General features: G+C 39.3%; 2 protein-coding genes across 4 annotated transcripts in view; one reads left to right on the forward strand and one right to left on the reverse strand.

Annotated features, from left to right (window-relative positions):
* FNIP2 (folliculin interacting protein 2) overlaps nucleotides 1-20,751 on the forward strand; it is a 137,172-nt gene extending 116,421 nt beyond the window's left edge. For both annotated transcript variants that reach the window (XM_011970522.1, XM_011970523.1), the window contains 3 exons: nucleotides 4,224-4,424; nucleotides 8,574-8,689; nucleotides 17,155-20,751. In XM_011970522.1, coding sequence (XP_011825912.1) covers nucleotides 4,224-4,424; nucleotides 8,574-8,689; nucleotides 17,155-17,233 — 396 coding nt within the window. In that variant the 3' untranslated portion in view covers nucleotides 17,234-20,751. The remainder of the gene's footprint in view (nucleotides 1-4,223; nucleotides 4,425-8,573; nucleotides 8,690-17,154) is intronic.
* LOC105532345 (chromosome unknown open reading frame, human C4orf45) overlaps nucleotides 6,344-21,301 on the reverse strand; it is a 149,236-nt gene continuing 134,278 nt past the window's right edge. For both annotated transcript variants that reach the window (XM_011970520.1, XM_011970521.1), the window contains exon 5: nucleotides 6,344-6,528. In XM_011970520.1, the coding sequence (XP_011825910.1) occupies nucleotides 6,514-6,528 (15 nt within the window). In that variant the 3' untranslated portion in view covers nucleotides 6,344-6,513. The remainder of the gene's footprint in view (nucleotides 6,529-21,301) is intronic.

The following is a 21,301-nucleotide window of genomic DNA, read 5'->3' on the forward strand; positions in this document are numbered from 1 at the left end:
CTGTCTCAAAAAAAAAAAAAAGTCTACCCCAAGAGGAATGTTACATTGAATTCCAGAGCATAAGGTGTGTGCAGGTATGTATTTCTGTGACAAATCCAAACATAGTTTTCTTGATCTTAGAGTTCTTTAAATTCTGAAAACTTAGAGATTGACTGATAAGCCTGATCATAATATGTTTACACTGCCCACCCTCTAATAGGGTTGAGTTTCCTTTGGAAAGATGATTAGAAATCTCAAGTCACCAGAACTTCAGCTTCAACTCTCTGACCCTGTGCAAGTTCAGGCGTGATCAGGAATGGCCAGCAGTGGCCCTGATACTCCTTGAGTTGTAACTAAAACTAGTTGATATTTTTATCTCTTTCCAGCATTCATTACTTTTTCTTGAATTTTTAGACTTCCCTCTTGTTTGTTCTTCCATTAAAAGGTGTTTATTCTTTAGTAAATAAGTAGCTACTAAGTGATATAGTTAGATGCAGGCAATTGGATTGATTCAGGGAACTGTGTGTTATGTATTTGGTAGCCTGAGAATATGTAATTCCTGGGTATTTTTTTAGGATACTCTTTTGAAAAGGTTCCACTGGTTCTTTTTTGTTCCTGGGGCCTGCATGCATAAAAGTCAGCCATCCATGCTGTAAGGAACACGAGATGCTCATCGCCTCTTGTCATTTGCTTGTGCTTAATCTGTTTCATTTTCATTCAGCAAGTAACATTTTTCAAATGCCAGCTCCTGTGCTAGAGGCTAAGGATGCAGAGAGAAGATTCAGCCCCACCTTCAAGGAATGGACTCTCGCAAATTCCTGTCAGTTTGTCTCAATCTTTGGACTCATTGTCCTTTAGTCTTTACTCAGGTCTCTACCTCAGATTCTGCCTCTTTGCTCCAGTGATTTAAAAATGACTTTTGAGCCTATAATCCCAGCATTTTCAGAGGTCGAGGCAGGCAGATCACTTGAGGCCAGGAGTTAGAGACCAGCCTGGCCAACACAGCAAAACCCTGTCTCTACTAAATATACAAAGATAACTGGGTGTGGTGGTACACACCTGTATTCCAGCTACCCAGGAGCCAGCTGTTGCAGTGAGCCGAGATTGCACCACTTCACTCTAGCCTGGGCGACAGAACAAGACTGTCTCAAAAAAAAAAAAAAAAGAAAGAAAGAAAGAAAGAAGAAACTTTAGAGGCCAAATGTAGTGGCTCACACCTATAATCCCAGTTCTTTGGGAGGCAGAGGTGGGAGGAGCACTTGAGGCCAGGAGTTTGAGACCAGCCTGGGCAACATAGCAAGACCCCATCTCTAAGAAAAAAAATGTTTTTAATTAGCCAGGTGTGGTGGCACACGTCTGTAGTCCAACTACTTGCCATGCGGAGGCAGGAGGATCACTTGAGCTCGGGTGCTTGAGGCTACTATGAACTGTGATCGGACTTTTGCACTCCAGTCTGGGCAAAAGCAAGACCCTGTCTCTAAAAAGTAAATCAATAAAAAGACTTGTACTCATTTTTCATGTTAGTATTTTTTAGTTTTACATTTCTCTTGCATGCTTACTTTTAAAATAATTGAACTAACCTCTCTGTCCTTTTTCGTTATTGCATGTAAATCTACAGCCTTCTGATACAACCTAGGCTTGCAGAATCTTCCATCCATCACCTTCCTAGTACGCCTCTTGGCCCTTATTCCAGCAATTAGTTGCTTAAAACAAAGCCCTTTGTGTTGGTAGTGGTACTATATAACTTAGTCTATGCACTGTTGGACAAGGGGATTGACACACTCTTCCCTTCCCTACCACTGCAATGGGAAGATCATTTAGAAGACTAAGTTCAATTTGAACCTAGGGCCCAAATTACCTACTGCAAATCAATCCTCCGCCTCCCCCTGCCCCTCGCAAAAGCTAGAATTTAGTGTGAAAGGTGACAGGCATACGTTCAATGCATTGTCTCTATGTTGACATATGGTCAGTATGAGGAAAAGGTCCCTAATATAGATCTGTCCCGTGGCATGACCAGCATGTTGTGGATTTCTGACAAATGCAAAGCAGTGAAGGAGCTTGAGTTCAAAATACAAATATTTTCAGTGTTCAAATTTCCTGGTTTTATTTTTTCCATAAGGACCAGACTCATTGATGGCAAGTCATCATCATCTTGCTGTAAATTTATAACACACTGATGAACAAGACCTTGGAGGAACTTGTAAAAGGAAGTCACTGAGGCCTTATATCTTTAGGTGTCCGTTTTGGAGAGTGTATATATGCATGTGTCAGAAGCATAGGGGTGAAAGGGTCATGAAAACCTTTGGTTGAAAAAGGTGATGGGGTCGTTATGTGTGTAAGAAAATCTTTGTACTTTTCAGTTAACAATTCTACAAAATGAGAGCTGTCTTGGGAAACTGGGCTTTATGAATTCAAAAGTATATCAAATTCTTTATCTCTCATGTTTAAAATTGTTTGAACAGACACTTAAATAAATGTTGAACATCGGACTTTGTCTGATTGCTGTTCCTTTCTATGGGAAAAATATAAACCCTGATAATAGGGTTTATATCTTTTTAAACCCTTATATTTTTATAAACCCTGATAATAGGGGAAAAGATAAACCCTATTACCAGGGTTTTTCCTACTATTTTTCCTACTATTCCCCTTAGATAATAGTAGGAAAAAATGTTGGTCCCCACAAAGTTTTCATTCATCTCACCTCTCTGTTCCCCGTTTGTGAGAAGGAATACGAAGCTGCACAGGCTCCCCTTTTAGTAGCAGAGTCCAAAACTAGGGAGTCAGATCACGTGTTAAAATTACAGTATTGCACCATGCATCTTTGATTTGTATTTGCAGCCTTCCCACTACTTGGATTAAGTCGTAAAAATCACAGGTAACCATCATCCAGTGGCAAAGTTGTGTATCTCTTTGTGTTCTTTGTTGCAATTAGCAACTCTTGTTAACTGAACCAGGAGAGACCTTAGTGGAAGAATATTAGGAATATATAGAATTGATGAGAAGACAAAAGAATTAGGGTTGAAGTAAGCAACAAGGCAATTCTGGAGTTCCAGGAACCATGGACTACTTGAAGGTGTTTGTACTAAGTCCCACCAGGCCTTCTACTAATTGCTCTCTGGGCAGGAATATGGTAGTTAGCCAACCTTTTTTGGTCTTCTGTGCCAGTACTTACAAGGAATTCCCAGGGAAGGAGCATCCAGCTGGAATAACTTGGGCCATACGAACATACCTTAATAGAGGAAGGGTGAACCCAATTGCAATCTCACCAGGCCTTGTATACAGAAAGACCATTCTTCAAAGGCAAATTCAGATGGATTTACTGGAGGAAGTTATTTAAGCAGCGAAAAGAATCAAGCAGTCACCCCAGGATAGTAGAAGGGATTAAGGACAGAAGCAGCCAGTACTAATTTTCCTTGGTAAATGAGGGTTAGAAAAATGTGCATATGTGCACTGGCTTTGAGGCAGGTCTCTCTGTTTCTGGCTCTCTCTATCCTCCCCCTGCCCCACCCATCCCTCTCAAGCAGTTACACTTTGATTTGTTTTGAGAAATTAGGTTTTTAAAAAAGTCCTCGTGACTGCTTCAATGTTTACCCTATTTACCCTATGGCACAATTTACCAGTTGTTAAATCTGCTCTATCCATAACTGCCCAGCTATCAAGGATTTTACATTTAAATGTATTTATCAGTAGTGAAACTTTGACCTTTTGGACTCACCTGGATAAATTAATTCATCCCTTTGTCTGATTTTAGTTGGTTGTTGGAGATAATTTGTGTATATAGCATACACAGTTACCCAACTTTGCTTCATGATTAAAGCTGTAACTTTAATAGTTATCCTGCCTAACTTTGTTATTAGAGAAATGACGATGGAATATCCTACATCTTATGTACACTTTCCCTATTTTCAAAGGAGAGTGCAGCCTTTCAAAAAGAAATGAATTTTAATATCCTGGACTGTAGTGAGGGTGCGTATCTTTTTGCTTTCTATGAATGTTTAACAAGCTATAGCAAACCTCCTAGGTGTAAGTTATGAAAAAAAATGATTAAATGCAGTTTTATCAAATTAATTTAAAATAATGATTTAGTGACACTCCTATTTGAGTCCCTGTAAAGCTCTAAATGTCTGTAGCTCCTACCTTCAACTTCTAAACCATTAGTGTAACGCTAAACAAAACCACTGCAGACATTCTGAGCGTTACTTGGAGGTATGGTGGGAAGTTGACCTACTGTGTTTCTCTTTCAGCATCCAGTCCTGGATGAGCCAATAGCTGAAGCTGTCTGTATTATCGCAGACACGGATAAATGGAGTGTGCAGGTAGCCACAAGTCAGAGGAAAGTGACGGACAACATGAAACTAGGCCAGGATGTCCTAGTCTCTAGTCAGGTGTCCAGTTTGCTTCAGTCCATTTTACAGCTCTACAAGCTTCACCTCCCTGCTGATTTTGTAAGTACTGGTTCTTATATCACCAAAGAAACCTAGTTTTAAAATACTTTTAATGACATTTTGATTATAAAATCACAAATTCAAAAGTACTGTTTTAATATAATTGAAGGTTAGCATAACTAAAACTAGAACATGCAACATAAAACCAGCAACAGAATATATTTCAGTAATAACAGCTTTTCTGTGAAACAACGAGGAGCAACACTGGAATTTTTTGGAACAAGGTATATGGTGCAGTAAATAAGGAATGGGTGGAGAGATCAGAAAAGGAAACTGTAAGTCAACTCATGAGTTCTCCTTTTATTAGATTGATATTATAATAAGTAGGCCAGTTTCTGAAGGGATTGTAGTTCCTTTTGTTAAGCAGACATTTTCACAAAGGTTTTAAGGATAAAATAGAATATCATTTGTGTAAACATTTCCAACTTTGAAGTACTAAAACACATGTAAGATTATATCAATTGTTGCTTTTTTTTTTTTTTTTAAGACAAAGTCTCACTCTATCATCCAGGCTTGAGTAGTGCAGTGGCGTGATCTCTGCTCACGGCAACCTGCGCCTCCTGTGCTCAAGTGATCCTCCCACCTCAGCCTCCTGAGTAGTTGGGACTAGAGGCATGTGCCGCCACGCCAGCTAGTTTCTGTTATTTTTTGTAGAGATGGGTTTCGCCATGTTGCTCAGGCTGGTCTCGAATTCCTGGGCTCAAGCAATCCACCTGCCTCTGCCTTCCAAAGTGCTGGGATTATAGGTGTGAGCCACCTCGCCCGGCCTAATTGTTTCTTTCCAAATAGGATTTTAAAATCACTTTTGTAACAATACTTTAAACACAAACAACAAACAGAGCCTATACACTCTTAGAAAAGTATCAGTAGCTCTCCGCTAGCCACTGGAATTAACATGCACAACAAAATCTTCTCAGTATCTGCCTATGTGCAGAGAAATTGAAAGAAAATACATTTAGAGAGGGAGGGGGAAAGGTTTCAAAAGAAGAAAAGCTTTTCCAGTGATGATGAACACTTAAAAAGAGAGAGAGAGAAGCTTAAAGGCATATGGCATATAGCTGGGTAGAGCCCAGATGGGCTGACCTCAGAGACAGGTGTGTGAGGAAAGAGTCTGCTTTCTCTGCTGTTCCCTACTGTCTGCACAGCGCTGTACTCTGCAGCACAGCCCCTAAACCAAAACATCTGTTGTCTGCCTCCTGGCCTCCAAAACTGATGCAAACCTGTTTACCCAACAAAGCAGGATGTTTTTAAATATTAATTACCTACACTAATTGCTAATGCAATGGTCATTGTCCTGAGTTTTTATGACCAAATCTATACTTGTACCCATTCCTCAAAAAGAGTCAAGACTTTTATGGCTTTGAAGAAGGTGCTCTGAAATACCTCTGGTTGTTATCAAAGTCGTGACAGTGTGGCAAAGCAGGAAGACCACTGAGCGTAGCTGGGTTATGGTCTAGGCTTTGCCATTGGTTAGTTGTGTAACAATGGACAATTCTGAGTCTCTCCGAACGTCAGCTTTCTTATTTGTAAAAGGAAGATGGTACCTGTTCAACAAGGGTACTGTGAGAATCTTCTGAAAATTAGGGATATAACTGCGTTTTACTGCCAAAGCACCATGCCAATATTACAAGATGCTTTAAAAGCCATATATGTTAGTTTTAGAGTCCAATAGCCTGGGGTCAAATCCAAGTTCTGCTACTTCCTAACCATGTAACCTTTCAAAGCCTTAATTTCCTTATCTGCAAAGCTGGGGAAATAATAGAAGCTATCTCATATGGTTATGAAATTATATTAGAGAATGAATGTAAAGCACTTGGAATAGTGTTAGATGTTATAAGCACTCAGTAAACAGTTACTATTAGTATGATAGTCAATAACAATTAGTTTCATGAAACAATGGTTGCAAAGACTGACAACAACTTTTTTCCAAACTCTTTATTTGGGCTTTAAGCTGAAGCGTACTCTTGCAAGACATCTGTCCTGGGGCAATATGAGAAGCACTTATGGATTATTATGATCTTATTTTTTGTTCTACAGTAGTAGGCAGTTTCTCCTTCTAAAAGCAGGTTGAGTTATGCTGATTTAGAGGCTAATATTTCCTTTTCTGTAAGAGAAGGAATGTATATTAGACTTCATAGTTTACTTCATAAGTATTTGCCAAACTTTTATATTTCATTCTATAATACATAGGTCTTGTCATAGTTGATATCTTGGTTATCAAAGCAATAAATCGTTATAGTTAATTCTTTTTACTTCATTTGGACAGAAGTATGTTCAAGCACTTACTAGTATGAATGACTTATTTAACCTGACAAAACCAAGATCAAAGAAAATTTTATGTGCAGTTTAAAATTCTCCTTTAAAAAATCACTTGAATGAAACCTGTGATGAAACAGCTTTTAGAACCTTCAATATAAAAAGAGAAAGTAGCTATTTGAAATTTCAGAAGTTAAAAATTGGAGAAATCCATGTCAGGAATAAAATCCCAGAAAGAGGATTTGGAAAAAAAAAAAAAAGCCCCCAGCATGGTTCAATTGAATAATCAAGTCTTTTAAAAAATGGTTTTTTTCTTTTTTTTTTTTTTGAGACAGAATCTCATTTTGTTACCTGAGTTATAATGCAGTAGTATGATCTTGGCTCACTGCAGCCTTGACCTCCTGGGCTTAAGCAATCCTCCCACCTCAGCCTCCCGAGTAACTAGAACTACAGGTGTGTGCCACTATGCCCAGGTAATTTTTAAATTTTTGTAGAGACAGGGGCTCCATATGTTGCCTAGGCTGGTCTTGAACTCCTGGGCTCAAGTGATCCTCCTTCCTCAGCCTCCCAAAGTGCTGGAATTACATGCGTGAGCCACTGTGCCTGGCTAAAAGTTGTCTAAATGCTTTGATTTCACATCTAGTATATATTTCATATAGACCACAGTTTTTATTTCCACATTGCATCATACAGTTTTCATATAGACTGTGAACACTGTAATTACTTTTTCCAAACAGAAAGGATTCAATGTAATATGAATATTGTTTTTAATATTTTGTGACTCTTATTAAAAATTTTCTGTTTCACTCCATAAGGAACTTAAAGCTAATAAGAGATCCTTTTACCACTTTGTTTACTTGGAGGAGCATTTCCATGAGAATTGGTGAAATCCTCCTTGCTTTATTACTCTTAGTCACTTAGCAGTTGTGTTTCACCCACCTGACACAATGCATTTAAGATTTTAAACCAACGAAAAACTGAAAAGATTGCATCTCTGATAGATATTTTTTCCATGTCACTGGTCAGCCCAGATGGTCAAGATCAACATTTTCAAATGCATCTGTTAATCTTTTTACCTTGAAAATAACAGGCCTAATGGTCTAGAAGGAAATTATGTATGATGGAATTACCCTTGCCAAAGCCATCAGGTATCTTACTGAAGATGCTCGGGTAGCTCTGCCTGCCAAATGCAAAAGCATTTGCCTCTGGTGAAAGACACAGATGGTTGCTGTTCTCTAAAAAATGAAGCTGAACACAATTCCAAGGGTAAAGATGTCCTGAAAATAATTGCCTTTTCTTTATTGTTATTAAAGACCTAGTTAAAATATTCTTGAAAGCAAAAGAAAAAAAAAGTTGTGGGGGAGGTTCAGAATGACCTGTTCCAGTCAGTCTCCTCTGGAAATGTACTGGGCCAGAGTAATCTGAGATATTGGGGGAAAAAACAACAAAAACCATACTGTTTACTAAATTATTCACAATAAAAATGCAAATTGCTATGTGGTTACGTGTAAAATTCACATTCTCAAGATTGTTTAGCTATAAAGATTATATCAAGGAGTTCTTAATGTGGAAAAGGATTATTATAAAGTTTTTAAAGGCAAGAAACATACTTTTGGAATGATTTCAACTCTGAAAAAAATACTTGTTTAGAAAGACTAGAATAAATACATATGTAAATCTTAATAGTTAGCAAAAGTAAACTTTGTTTTACAAGAACCTATTCTCATACCTGGTAGTGGTAGGGTTTGAGATGGCTTGTGATTTTTTAACTGTATTTGAAACAGATGAGATTAAAGCTGTGTAGTTAGAAATGAATTAAGAAAATTCTGACTTTTAAAATATTGGCAGAGATTTGACTTCTAGCCCTCATTGTGAATGTTCTTGGCTTTGCAGTGCATCATGCATCTTGAAGATAGACTACAGGAGATGTACCTTAAAAGCAAAATGCTGTCTGAATATCTGCGGGGACACACACGAGTCCATGTGAAAGAATTAGGTGTCGTACTGGGGTGAGTTCTGGGAAGTGCCACCACTTCTCCCTTTGATGGGTATCCCTAGCATTGTACCCACTGACATGTTTAGCCTGTGCTACCCTAAACCTGAGGCCCTGGTAACCCATCAAAGTATGTGGAGTCCATCAGATATGTGCCTCTGCAGCTCCCCAGTGAACAGCATGTGCCTTTATCTGATACTGGGTTTCACACCCACAGAAAATCGCAGGACTTTAGGCTGGTCATGCTTTGTTACGTCTCTCCGTTAATCCCACACTGCCCGTTTCTAGTAACTGAGTAAGATGCTGAAGTCACAAGCTGTGGGACATGCCGCAGCAGCTTGTGTTTACATTTCACTTCCTGAAGGAGGAGTAGGTGGGCACATTCCACCTCGTGGCAGGAAAGGCCCTTCTAGGCTGGAGGAGCCTGCCTGCGTGTCTGTGGGGGGACAGTGCTTTCCTTCCCTTATTATAAGCCCACCAAAGAGGAGACTTGTATGTTACTAAAAATGCCTATCATCCTCCAGAGGGTATTTGCCATCATTTCTCTAGGGGAAGTAATTCTGACTTTTGTTTTACTGTCTGCTTGATATTTCAAAAGAGAACAGAAAGACATTGTACATTTGGGGAATTGCCCCCCTTATCCATGATGATGATTCCTCTTACTTGGGAGAAGAAAATATTGTTTATAATGTCGACGTTTAAATTCTCAAAGCCTCCTAAGAGACTGGGGCCTTCATATTTTCTTTAGATTTCTCATCTTTCACACCCAGAATGTGACGCCTGTGTTGTTTGGCTCTTGGCATTTCCTGTCATAGATTATTCTTACATACTTTATTTACAAAGTATTTCCCCCTTATGAGGTGTTTGCTTTTGCAGTTAACTTGCAACATGTCCCTTTGTCATTTATTTTTTTGCATTTGTTTATATCTCTCTACCAGCCTCATACTTCAATCCTGCCTTATTAGATTTTTTTTTTTATATATATACTTTTAAGTTCTGGGAAACGTGCAGAACGTGCAGGTTTGTTACATAGGTATACACATGCCATGCACGTTTACTGCACCCATCAACCCGTCATCTACATTAGGTACTTCTCCTAATGCTGTCCCACCCCCAGCCCCCAACCCCCCAATAGGCCCCAGTATGTGATATTCCCCTCCCTGTGTCCTTGTGTTCTCATTGTTCAACTCCCACTTATGAGGGAGGACATGCGGTGTTTGGTTTTCTGTTCTTGTGTTAATTTGCTGAGAATGATGGTTTCCAGCTTCATCCATGTCCCTGCCAAGGACATGAACTCATCCTTTTTGTGGTTGCATAGTATTCCATGGTATATATGTGCCACATTTGCTTTATCCAGTCTATCATTGATAGGCATTTGGGTTGGTTCCAAGTCTTTGCTGTTGTGAATACTGCCACAATAAATATACGTGTGCATGTGTCCTTATAGTAGAATGATTTATAATCCTTTGGGTATATACCCAGTAATGGGATTGCTGGGTCACATGGTATTTCTAGTTCTAGATCCTTGAGGAATCACCACTGTTTTCCACAGTAATTGAACTAATTTAGACTCCCATCAACAGTGTAAAAGTGTTCCTATTTCTCCACATCCTCTCCAGCATCTGTTGTTTCCTGACTTTTTAATGATTGCCATTCGAACTGGCCTGAGATAGTATCTCATTGTGGTTTTGATTTGCATTTCTCTGATGATCAGTGATAAGCTTTTTTTCATATGTTTGTTGGCCACATAAATGTCTTCTTTTGAGAAGTGTCTGTTCATATCCTTCGCCCACTTTTTGATGGGGTTGTTTTTTTCTTGTAAATTTAATTTCCTTGTAGCATCTTCACATTAGCCCTTTGTCAGATGGATGGATTGCAAAAATGTTCTCCCATTCTATAGGTTGAATGTTCACTCTGATGATAGTTTCTTTTGCTGTGCAGAAACTCTTTAGTTTAATAAGATCCCGTTTGTCAATTTTGGCTTTTGTTGCCATTGCTTTTGGTGTTTTAGTCATGAAGTCTTTGCCCATGTCTATGTCCTGAATGGTATTGCCGAGGTTTTCTTGTAGGGTTTTTATGGTTTTAGGTTTTATGTTTACATCTTTAATCCATCTTGAGTTAATTTTTGTATAAGGTATAAGGAAGGGGTCCACTTTCAGTTTTCTGCATATGGCTAGCCAGTTTTCCCAACATCGTGTATTAAATTTCCCCATTTCCTGTTTTTGTCAAGTTTGTCAAAGATCAAATGGTTGTAGATGTGTGGTGTTATTTCTGAGGCCTCTGTACTGTTCCATTGGTCTATACATCTGTTTTGGTACCAGTACCATGCTGTTTTGGTTACCATAGTCTTGTTTTATAGTTTCAAGGCAGGTAGCATGATGCCTCCAGCTTTGTTCTTTTTGCTTAGGATTGTCTTGGCTGTGCAGGCTCTTTTTTGGTTCCATATGAAATTTAAAGTAGTTTTTTCCAATTCTATGAAGAATGTCCATGGGAGCTTGATGGGGATAGCATTGGATCTATAAATTACTTTGGGCAGTATGGCCATTTTCACAATATTGATTCTTCCTATCCATGAGCATGGAATGTTTGTTTATTTGTGTCCTCTCTTATTTCCTTGAGCAGTGGTTTGCAGTTCTCCTTGAAGGGGTCCTTCACATCTCTTGTAAGTTATATTACTAGGTATTTTATTCTCTTTGTAGCAGTTGTGAATGGGAGTTCACTCATGATTTGGCTGTTTGTCTGTTATTGGTGTATAGGAACGCTTGTGATTTTTGCACATTGATTTGGTATCGTGAGACTTTGCTGAAGTTGCTTATCAGCTTAAGGAGATTTTGGGCTGAGATGATGGGGTTTTCCAAATATACAATCATGTCATCTGCAAACAGACAATTTGACTTCCTCTCTTCCTATTTGAATACGCTTTGTTTTTTTCTCTTGCCTGATTGTCCTGGCCAGAACTTCCAATACTATGTTGAATAGGAGTGGTGAGAGAGGGCATCCTTGTCTTGTGCTGGTTTTCAAAGGGAATTCTTCCAGTTTTTGCCCATTCAGTATGATGTTGGCTGTGGGTTTGTCATAAATAGCTCTTATTATTTTGGTATACGTTCCATCAATACCTAGTTTATTGAGAGTTTATAGCATGAAGGGGTGTTGAATTTTGTCAAGGCTTTTTCTGCATCTATTGAGATAATCATCTGGTTTTTGTCATTGGTTCTGTTTATGTGATGGATTACATTTATTGATTTGTGTATGCTGAACCAGCCTTGCATCCCAGGGATGAAGCCAACTGGATTGTGGTGGATAAGCTTTTTGATGTGCTGCTGGATTCGGTTTGCCAGTACTTTATTGAGGATTTTTGCATCGATGTTCATCAGGGATATTGGCCTGAAATTTTCTTTTTTTGTTGTGTCTCTGCCAGGTTTTGGTATCAGGATAATGCTGGCCTCATAAAATGAGTTAGGCAGGAGTCCCTCTTTTTGTATTGTTTGGAATAGTTTCAGAAGGAATGGTACTAGCTCCTCTTTGTACCTCTGGTAGAATATTTCTGTGAATCCATCTGGTCCTGGACATTTTTTGGTTGGTAGGCTATTAATTACTGCCTCAATTTCAGAACGTTTTATTGGCCTATTCAGGGATTTGACTCCTTCCTAGTTTAGACGTGGGAGGGTGTATGTGCCCAGGAAATTATCCATTTCTTCTAGATTTTCTAGTTTATTTGCATAGAGGTATTTACAGTATTCTCTGATGGTAGTTTGTACTTCTGTGGGATCAGTGGTGATCTCCCCTTTATCATTTTTTTGTTGCATCTATTTGAATATTCTCTCCTTTCTTCTTTGTTAGTCTGGTTAGCGGTCTATTTTGTTGATCTTTTCAAAAAACCAGCTCCTGGATTCATTGATTTTTTTTGAAGGGTTTTTTTGTGTCTCCTTCAGTTCTGCTCTTAGTTATTTCTTGTCTTCTGCTAGCTTTTTAATTTGTTTGCTCTTGCTTCTCTAGTTCTTTTAAATGTGATGTTAGGGTGTCAATTTTAGATCTTTCCTGCTTTCTCTTGTGAGCATTTAGTGCTATAAATTTCCCTCTAAACACTGCTTTAAATGTTTCCCAGAGATTCTGGTCATTGTTCTCATTGGATTCAAAGAACTTATTTATTTCTGCCTTCATTTCTTTATTTACCCAGTAGTTATTCAAGAGAATGTTGTTCAGTTTCCATGTAGTTGTGTGGTTTTGGGTGAGTTTCTTAATCCCGAGTTCTAATTTGATTGCACTGTGGTCTGAGACTGTTATTTCCTTTCTTTTACATTTGCTGAGAAGTGCTTTACTTCCAATTATGTGGCCAGTTTTAGAATAAGTGTGATGAGGTGCTGAGAAGAATGTATATTCTGTTGATTTGGGGTGAAGAGTTCTGTAGATGTCTGTTACATCCACTTGGTCCAGAACTGAGTTCAAGTCCTGCATATCCCTGTTAATTTTCTGTCTCGTTTATCTAATATTGACAATGGGGTGTTAAAGTCTACCGCTATTATTGTGTGGGAGCCTAAGTCTCTTTGTAGCTCTCTAAGAACTTGCTTTATGAATCTGGGTGCTCCTGTATTGGGTGCATGTATATTTAGGATAGTTAGCTCTTCTTGTTGCATTAATCCCTTTACCATTACATAATGCCCTTGTCTCTCTGATCTCTGTTGGTTTAAAGTCTGTTTTATCAGGACTAGGATTACAACCCCTGCTTTTTTTTGCTTTCCATTTGCTTGGTAGATATTCCTCCATCCGTTTATTTTAAGCCTATGTGTGTCTTTACACATGAGATGGGTCTCCTGAATACAGCACCGTGATGGGTCTTGACCCTTTATCCAATTTGCCAGTCTGTGTCTTTTATTTGGGGCATTTAGCCCATATTACATTTAAGGTTAATATTGTTATATGTGAATGTAATCCTATCATTGTGATGCTAGCTGGGTTTTTTTGCCCATTAATTGATGCAGTTTCTTCATAGTGTTGATGGTCTTTACAATTTGGTATGTTTTTGCAGTGGCTGGTACCAATTTTTCCTTTCTATGTTTAGTGCTTCCTTCGGGAGCTCTTGTACAGCAGGCCTGGTGGTGTCAAAATCTCTCAGTATTTGCTTATCTGTAAAGGATTTTATTTCTCCCTTTGCTTATGAAGCTTAGTTTGGCTGGATATGAAATTCTGGGTTGAAAATTCTTTTTTTTTTTTTGGAGACGGAGTCTCGCTCTGTCGCCCAGGCTGGAGTGCAGTGGCGCAATCTCAGCTCACTGCAACCTCTGCCCCTCCAGGTTTAAGCAGTTCTCTGCCTCAGCCTCCAGAGTAGCTGGGATTACAGGCACATGCCACGAAAATTATTTTAAGAACGTTGAATATTGGCCCCCACTCTCTTCTGGCTTGTAGGGTTTCTGCAGAGAGATCTGCTGTTAGTCTGATGGGCTTCCCTTTGTGGGTAACCTGACCTTTCTCTCTGGCTGCCTTAATATTTGTTCCTTCATTTCAGCCTTGGTGAATCTGACCATTATGTGTCTTGGGGTGCTCTTCTCAAGGAGTATCTTTGTAGTGTTCTCTGTATTTCCTGCATTTGAATGTTGGCCTGCCTTGCTAGGTTGGGGACGTTCTCCTGGATAATAACCTGAAGTGTGTTTTCCAACTTGTTTCCATTCTCCCTGTCACTTTCAGGTACACCAATCAAACGTAGATTTGGTCTTTTCACATAGTCTCATATTTCTTGGAGGCTTTGTTCATTCCTTTTCATTTTTTTTGTAATCTTGTCTTCACACTTTGTTTCATTAAGTTGATCTTCAATCTCTGATATCCTTTCTTCCACTTGATCGATCCAACTATTGATACTTGTGTATGCTTTACGAAGTTTTCGTGCTGTGTTTTTCAGCTCCATCAGGTCATTTATGTTCTTCTCTAAGCTAGTTATTCTAGTTAGCAATTCATCTAACCTTTTTTCAAGGTTCTTAGCTTCCTTGCATTGGGTTAGAACATGCTCCTTTAGCTCGGAGGAGTTTGTTATTGCCCACCTTCTGAAGCCTACTTCTGTCAATTCGTCAAACTCAGTTCTCCATCCAGTTTTGTTCCCGTGCTGACAAGGAGTTGTGATCCTTTGGAGAAGAGAGGCATTCTGGTTTTGGGAATTTTCAGCCTTTTTGCACTGGTTTCTCCCCATCTTTATCTACCTTTGGTCTTTAATGTTGGTGACCTTCGGATGGGGTCTCTGAGTGAATGTCCTTTTTATTGATGATGTGGCTGCTTTCTGTTAGTTTTCCTTCTAACAGGCCTCTCTGCTGCAGGTCTGCTGTGGTTTGTTGGAGGTCCGCTCCAAACCCTGTTTGCCTGGGTATCACCAGCAGAGACTGCAGAACAACAAAGATTGCTGCCTGTTCCTTCCTCTGGAAGCTTTGTCCCAGAGGTGCACCCACCAGATTCCAGCCAGAGCTCTCCCGTATGAGATTCTGTCGGCCCCTACTGGGAGGTGTCTCCCAGTCAGGATACACAGGGGTCAGGGACCCACTTGAGGAGGCAGTCTGACCCTTAGCAGAGCTCAAACGCTATGTGGGGGATCCGCTGCTGTCTTCAGAGCCATCAGGCAGGGACGTTTAAGTCTGCTGAAGCTGTGCCCACAGCTTCCCCTTCCCCCAGGTGCTCTATCCCAGGGAGATGGGGGTTTTATCTATAAACACTTAACTGGGGCTGCTGCCTTTTTTTCAAAGATGCCCTGCCCAGAGAGGAGGAATCTAGAGAGACAGTCTGGCCCCAGTGGCCTTGCTGAGCTGCTGTGGGCTCCGCCCAGTTCAAACTTCCAGGTGGCTTTGTTTACACTGTGAGGGTAAAACCGCTTACTCAAGCCTCAGCAATGGCGGACGCCCCTCCCCCATCCGACCTCAAACGTCCCAGGTCAACCTCAGACTGCTGTGCTGGCAGTGAGAATTTCAAGCCAGTGGACCTTCGCTTGCTGGGCCCTGTGGGGGTGTGACCAGCTGAGCCAGACCACTTGGCTCCCTGGCTTCAGCCCCCTTTCCAGGGGAGTGAATGGTCTGTCTCGCTGGTGTTCCAGGTGCCACTGGGGTATGGAAAAAAAACTCTTGCAGCTAGCTCGGTGTCTGCCCAAATAGCTGCCCAGTTTTGTGCTTGAAACCCAGGGCCCTGGTGGTGTACACACCCGAGGGATTCTCCTGGTCTGTGGGTTGCGAAGGCCATAGGAAGAGTGCAGTATCTGGGCCGGAGTGCAGATACTGAGTTCCTCACAGCTCCCTTGGGTAGGGGAGACAATTCCCCGACCCCTTGCACTTCCCGGGTGAGGCAACACCCCACCCTGCTTCTGCTTGCCCTCCATGGCCTGCACCCACTGTCCCACCAGTCCCAGTGAGATGAACTGGGTACCTCAGTTGGAAATGCAGAAATCACCTGCCTTCTGCATTGATCTCACTGGGAGCTGCAGACCGGAGCTGTCCCTACTCGGCCATCTTGCCTTATTAGAAATTTTCCATTGCCAGATGTGTACCTTACATTTCAAGGTCTTTACCTTGTCCTTGACCCTGACAGATGTGCATCAACACCTGTAATCATAAGCTTTTATTCCCCTTTGCACTCATCTCCAGGTCCTCTTCGTGAATTAGTAGCAGACCCATGTTCATCCTTCCTTTATCCCCTTTCTCCCATAGTCAGGGCCAGTAGCACTAAAAGTACTAGAGAACTTCTGTGCACTCTGAAACCAGATCTGTACATAGCATTACTGGAGAAGGACTAGAAAATTCCATGAGGTAATGCCAGATACTGTTTTATTTTTATTTTGAGGAATTCAAGGGTAAGAATTAGGACATACTCCACAGACTGAAACAGTTCAATTTTTTTTCATGACACCTGGCATCATTTTTAAACAGTGCCCATACTGTATCCACCTCTGCTATAAGAGAGGCAGCCAAAGCTGTGTCCATTTGAAACCATGATGTCTCTTAACCCAGTATCTTTTAGTGTCACTTTGCTCTCAGAATCTTGTGGCTTAAATGCTCAGTGAGGATCCCAGTTGTATAACCTTTGTACAAATTCCCAACGTTTTTAAAGAAATTGCTACCATCACCATTTTTCTAAGACCAATTTGAACTTAGGTGAAATCAGTATGCATTTAGGAGTGTTGACTGGAAGAATGAGTTTATAAGGAGAAAACTTTAAAGTATGATACAATTAAGTTATATAGGGAATACAGGAAAGTTAGAAAGTCTGGTGACCCCTGCCAAGGGAAAAAGAGCTTTATGTCCACACACAGGCACAACACACTTCCTGTATTTCTCTCCCTTTGCCTCCCTGGTCAGTGTCCACTGGAATATTTTATTAAAAGAGTAAGTTTATTATCCTTCCATCTGTTTTGCTTTTTCATTAGTTTTAAATGATAAACTTAGTACCTAGAAGTAATACTTTCTTATAAAACCATGCTCTTTTAAAGTAATATTTTTTTCTTTTCTCAATATTCAGGATTGAATCCAACGACCTGCCTCTGTTGACTGCTATTGCCAGTACTCATTCTCCTTATGTGGCTCAAATACTCTTATAAGCTAAAGCTCAGGACAGTTCTTCCTTGGAAGAAAAAAATCAAATTCTCAACTGAAGGAGAAAGGAATAAGCTCTCTGTGATGTCGAAAGCATGAGCAGAGCAAACAGAAACAAAGTCATTCCACCTTTTTGTTTTGTGTTTTTGCTGTCAAGCTGATGCTTCATTGAAGACTTAGGTTTACTTAACATAATGGCATTTGTGATTGTCATGAACACTTCAGGCCATTTGTTACCCATGAATCAACAAAGAGACTGACCTTTTTGGTGGGAGGAAACATAAGCACTACACTAAACATTAAGCTGTTGCAACAGATTGCCTTGTGCTGTTGGGCAGAATAAAGGCAAGCGACTTGAGCGGGGTGGTCAGCAGTGTACGTAACATTCCAGTAGGAAACTGCTTCTGAGTTTAAGCATGAGCTCCCCAAACTGGGGAAAACATATTTTGCTATTCTAAGACAACAGTCGGAACACGGACTTTGGATTCCAGGTCACAGTTTGCTTTTTACACAAGGTAAAGCAAAGAAAGCCACATTGTGCCATCTTCAGCTCCAGTGGCTGTAGCAGTGACTGTTTGACATAAAACTTGTAAGAGAATTGCTTGTTGGGAAGAGTGCTTTAGGGACCCACTGTTTTCATTTCTTCTTGGAGTTTACCTTGTTTCAGATGCAGCCACAGGTAGGTGAGAGATGGATTGTTGGTGCAATAAACCCAAGAATCAATGTAGCCTCTTAATCCCATCAAGATGTAGTTTGTAACAGCAAAGTGTACAGTCTGAAACCATATGTTTTATCCTTATATTTTAGAGCTTTCAGCAGCCTTTTTAAGAGAGGCCATTTACCAAAGTTATTTCTATAAGCTCAAGAGTGTTTCTGTTGGTAAGTTCTTCCAACTGAAGCCACTTTTTTCTTATAGTTAATACAAATGACTATTTTTACTTTAAAAGGCACAGCTGTCCTGGTGGGAAATGAACCTGCAGCAGTTCAGGATGACTAATGAACATTCAGGATGATTGCTTGAACATTTAGAAAAAATCCATACATGATCTAAATTTTTATATTATCATTTCTGTGCCTTCTAATTCCTGCATCCTTTTCAAAACATCTTTCCAGAAATTAACTTACCCATTGTATAAAACCAACCAAAATGATTTCCCAAAGTTCATGCAAAAAAAAAAAACAACTTAATTTTCTGTTAATATAAAAGAAACTTTAGCTTACTGGCCATGAAACAGACTATGTACTGACATCCAGGGTAAAGTAAAAGACTTTTAAATATTGGTCATTAAAAGACAGGAGCTAACGCTAGCAAAGCAAAACATCTTTAGCACTTTGCAGATCTTAAGCAGTTAACCAGGTTCTGATTCCCTTCCACTGCTTTATGAATTAATTCCAGTTCTTTTCACGTGTCTTTGAACCTAAGAATATGAAGTCATTTCCCTATTAGGGACTGGAATGACTTCAATTTTTTTATTTGATAAAAATCAGAACTACTACCTTTTCATCTTATTTTAATGATGCAAAATGTAGATGAGTGCATTAAGGTTTGTAAGATCTTTATCATTTTATGTCATTCATTGAAAATTGAAATGTTCATTCTTTTTAATGTTTTCCTGTTTCCTTTTGCCTAGCATTTGACTTTGGTGTTTTAAGTTCTGTAGTTTCATGACATCATTGTTTGCTGTTGTGTTACACAGAGAGAAAGAACCTCACCTGTGGCTCAGCTCATCCCACATCCGTTTCTCATGACGTGTAAATAAACTGTCAGAGCTGATGTTACAGCTTTTACAGTTTAAAGCATTCCCCTCCTCTCTAGTTCCTTTTTTCTTGTTTACATGTTTTGGGCACTTTCCCTCATTCACCACCTTCCAGGGTTTCATAGAAAATAACTTGTTACAAAATCAGTTTAATTCTAATGTGGACATAGTGGCATGTTCATAATTAGACCCATACAGGGGACACTGAGCTTTAAATCGTTGATTCTAAACTCTATACATTGAAAAAATTCAGCCCAGGCCCCTCAAAGCCTGAGAAAATTTAATTTGCTCTTAATCTAATGTTCCAGAAACTCACTCTTGCAAAAATGCCTGTTGGAAAACTACAGGTGGGTCACGTGTGGGGGCTGTCTCCGTGACACTCAGGATTCCAGTCAGAACCTAATCCTCGTATCTATTGCCTACAAAAATAGACCAAGAATGTTGCTGCTATTTTATAATCCTTTAAATATTTAACATTCAAGTTTTCTTTGTCTTAAATTCAACCTCTTCCTAAAAGCGAAAAAGGAAAAAAAAAAAAAACCACAGAATTGTGTTGCGATCCACTGCTCACACATCGTGCACCACCCAGTGGCTTCATTCTGGCTTAGCCGCAGAGGCAAGAAAGGGACCCCACCCGCTCCCATGCCCACCTCAAGACAAAAACGTAAAACAATTTTTTTAAAAAAAGAAAAGAAATCTACCTCAGTTGACAGGATTCCACCTTTAGGGTTTCTTCAACTTTTAAGTCTTACCTGTTGAGTGTAACTTTTGTAGCATCTTGCTTTTCTAAGCAAGCTAGTGAGGCATGACAGAGCAGAAGTCTGTAAATGTCCCTGTGATGGACCTCTTTCTAGCATGTTGCAGTTTTATTTTTAATAAATTGATAAGTGAAATGAATGTAAAGGTAATTGTGTACGTTTTAGACATGACAATGAAAATTTAAAATGTAGCTTCCATACTTGTGCATAATTCCAAAGTATTTTATTTTTTATCAGTGTTAAATAGCTTTTTGTACAGGCTTCAATCCATTTTTCTGAAGTGTGCTGTTTTTTAATGAAAGTAACTATAATCTTTTCACATCCCATGGAACTGCCGTTTACACATTGCAACTTTTTAAACTTAACCATATTTTTCAAAATTAACGTTTTTGGAGGGAGAAAAATCCCCGCTTGCTAAATGATACTAAACCATTGTTTGGGCTCTTATAATTAGGTCCTGAGATTTTATAAAAATTTAGTCTGTAGCTTTTTAGGTTCTTCACTACAGATGGTTGTACATAAAAATAAAGAATATAAAGTACCCCAAAATTCTTTTAAATGTCTGGATTTTTCCACTAATATGTACTTTAGAGAATATTTTGTTCATGCATACTTTCACGTTAAATTGAAAATGTCTTCAGCTTCTCTTGGTAAATGTGAACCATTTGTTTTTTATTGTGCTTGGGGGAGAGGGTATTTTAATATAATTTTTGCCTAAATCAAGCAGTCCCCTCTGAATGTTAATTTTTAAATGTCAAAATATGATGAACCATATATCTTGAAAGTGAGATTGCAATATGCTTAAACTTAAGTGATATTTCAAAAACGAGAAAATTCTGGAATTTGTTATTTGAAGCTCCATAAGAGAAATTGATAGGACTTCGTTTTTGATCAGTTTGAATAGATACCAATGTCATTGTGTGGGAATTTTTTTAACTTGTTTATGTATTATTTTGATCCATTTTTCTGTGGCATTTGGTGCAATAAAACTTTTGAATTTATCTTGAACATTTTCCTGGTGCTGCATGCTATTTGTTTGTTACATTTAATAAAATGTAGAGGTCTCATTTCTAATAATTCATGCTGAAAACAAGCTGATTATATATCTCAGTGGTTTTTAACCGGGGTGTTTTGGAACTGCGGGGACATTTTTGGTTAGCATAATGACAGGTTAGGGTTACTGGCACAGAGGGTGGGGGCTCCGATGATAGGCGAGAGGTCCTGCACCATGAGAGACAGCCCTACAGGATGAGGACTTGTCCCACCTACCTCCTGTGTAACCCTAAAATGTCCTGCTGGACATTTATATAGCTAAAAAAGCCTGTTTACAATAAAGCAGATAATTCTGCTATATAAAAACACAGTATCTTTTTACATGATTTTAGTATATAATGCATTCTCCACGAATGCAGTTGTATAAATTGAGGAAAGAGTTTTACTTTGTAAGATTTAGAATTTTAGCGAGAAGCGGTCACTTGGTCTTTACCAAGAATTGATATACTTTTGGAAAATTATGTTTCCAGTGGTAACATAGTTTGGTAGCCATGGTACCTATGGA

The sequence above is a fragment of the Mandrillus leucophaeus genome, unplaced genomic scaffold, assembly GCF_000951045.1.
Source record: "Mandrillus leucophaeus isolate KB7577 unplaced genomic scaffold, Mleu.le_1.0 Scaffold95, whole genome shotgun sequence".
Taxonomy (NCBI): domain Eukaryota; kingdom Metazoa; phylum Chordata; class Mammalia; order Primates; family Cercopithecidae; genus Mandrillus; species Mandrillus leucophaeus.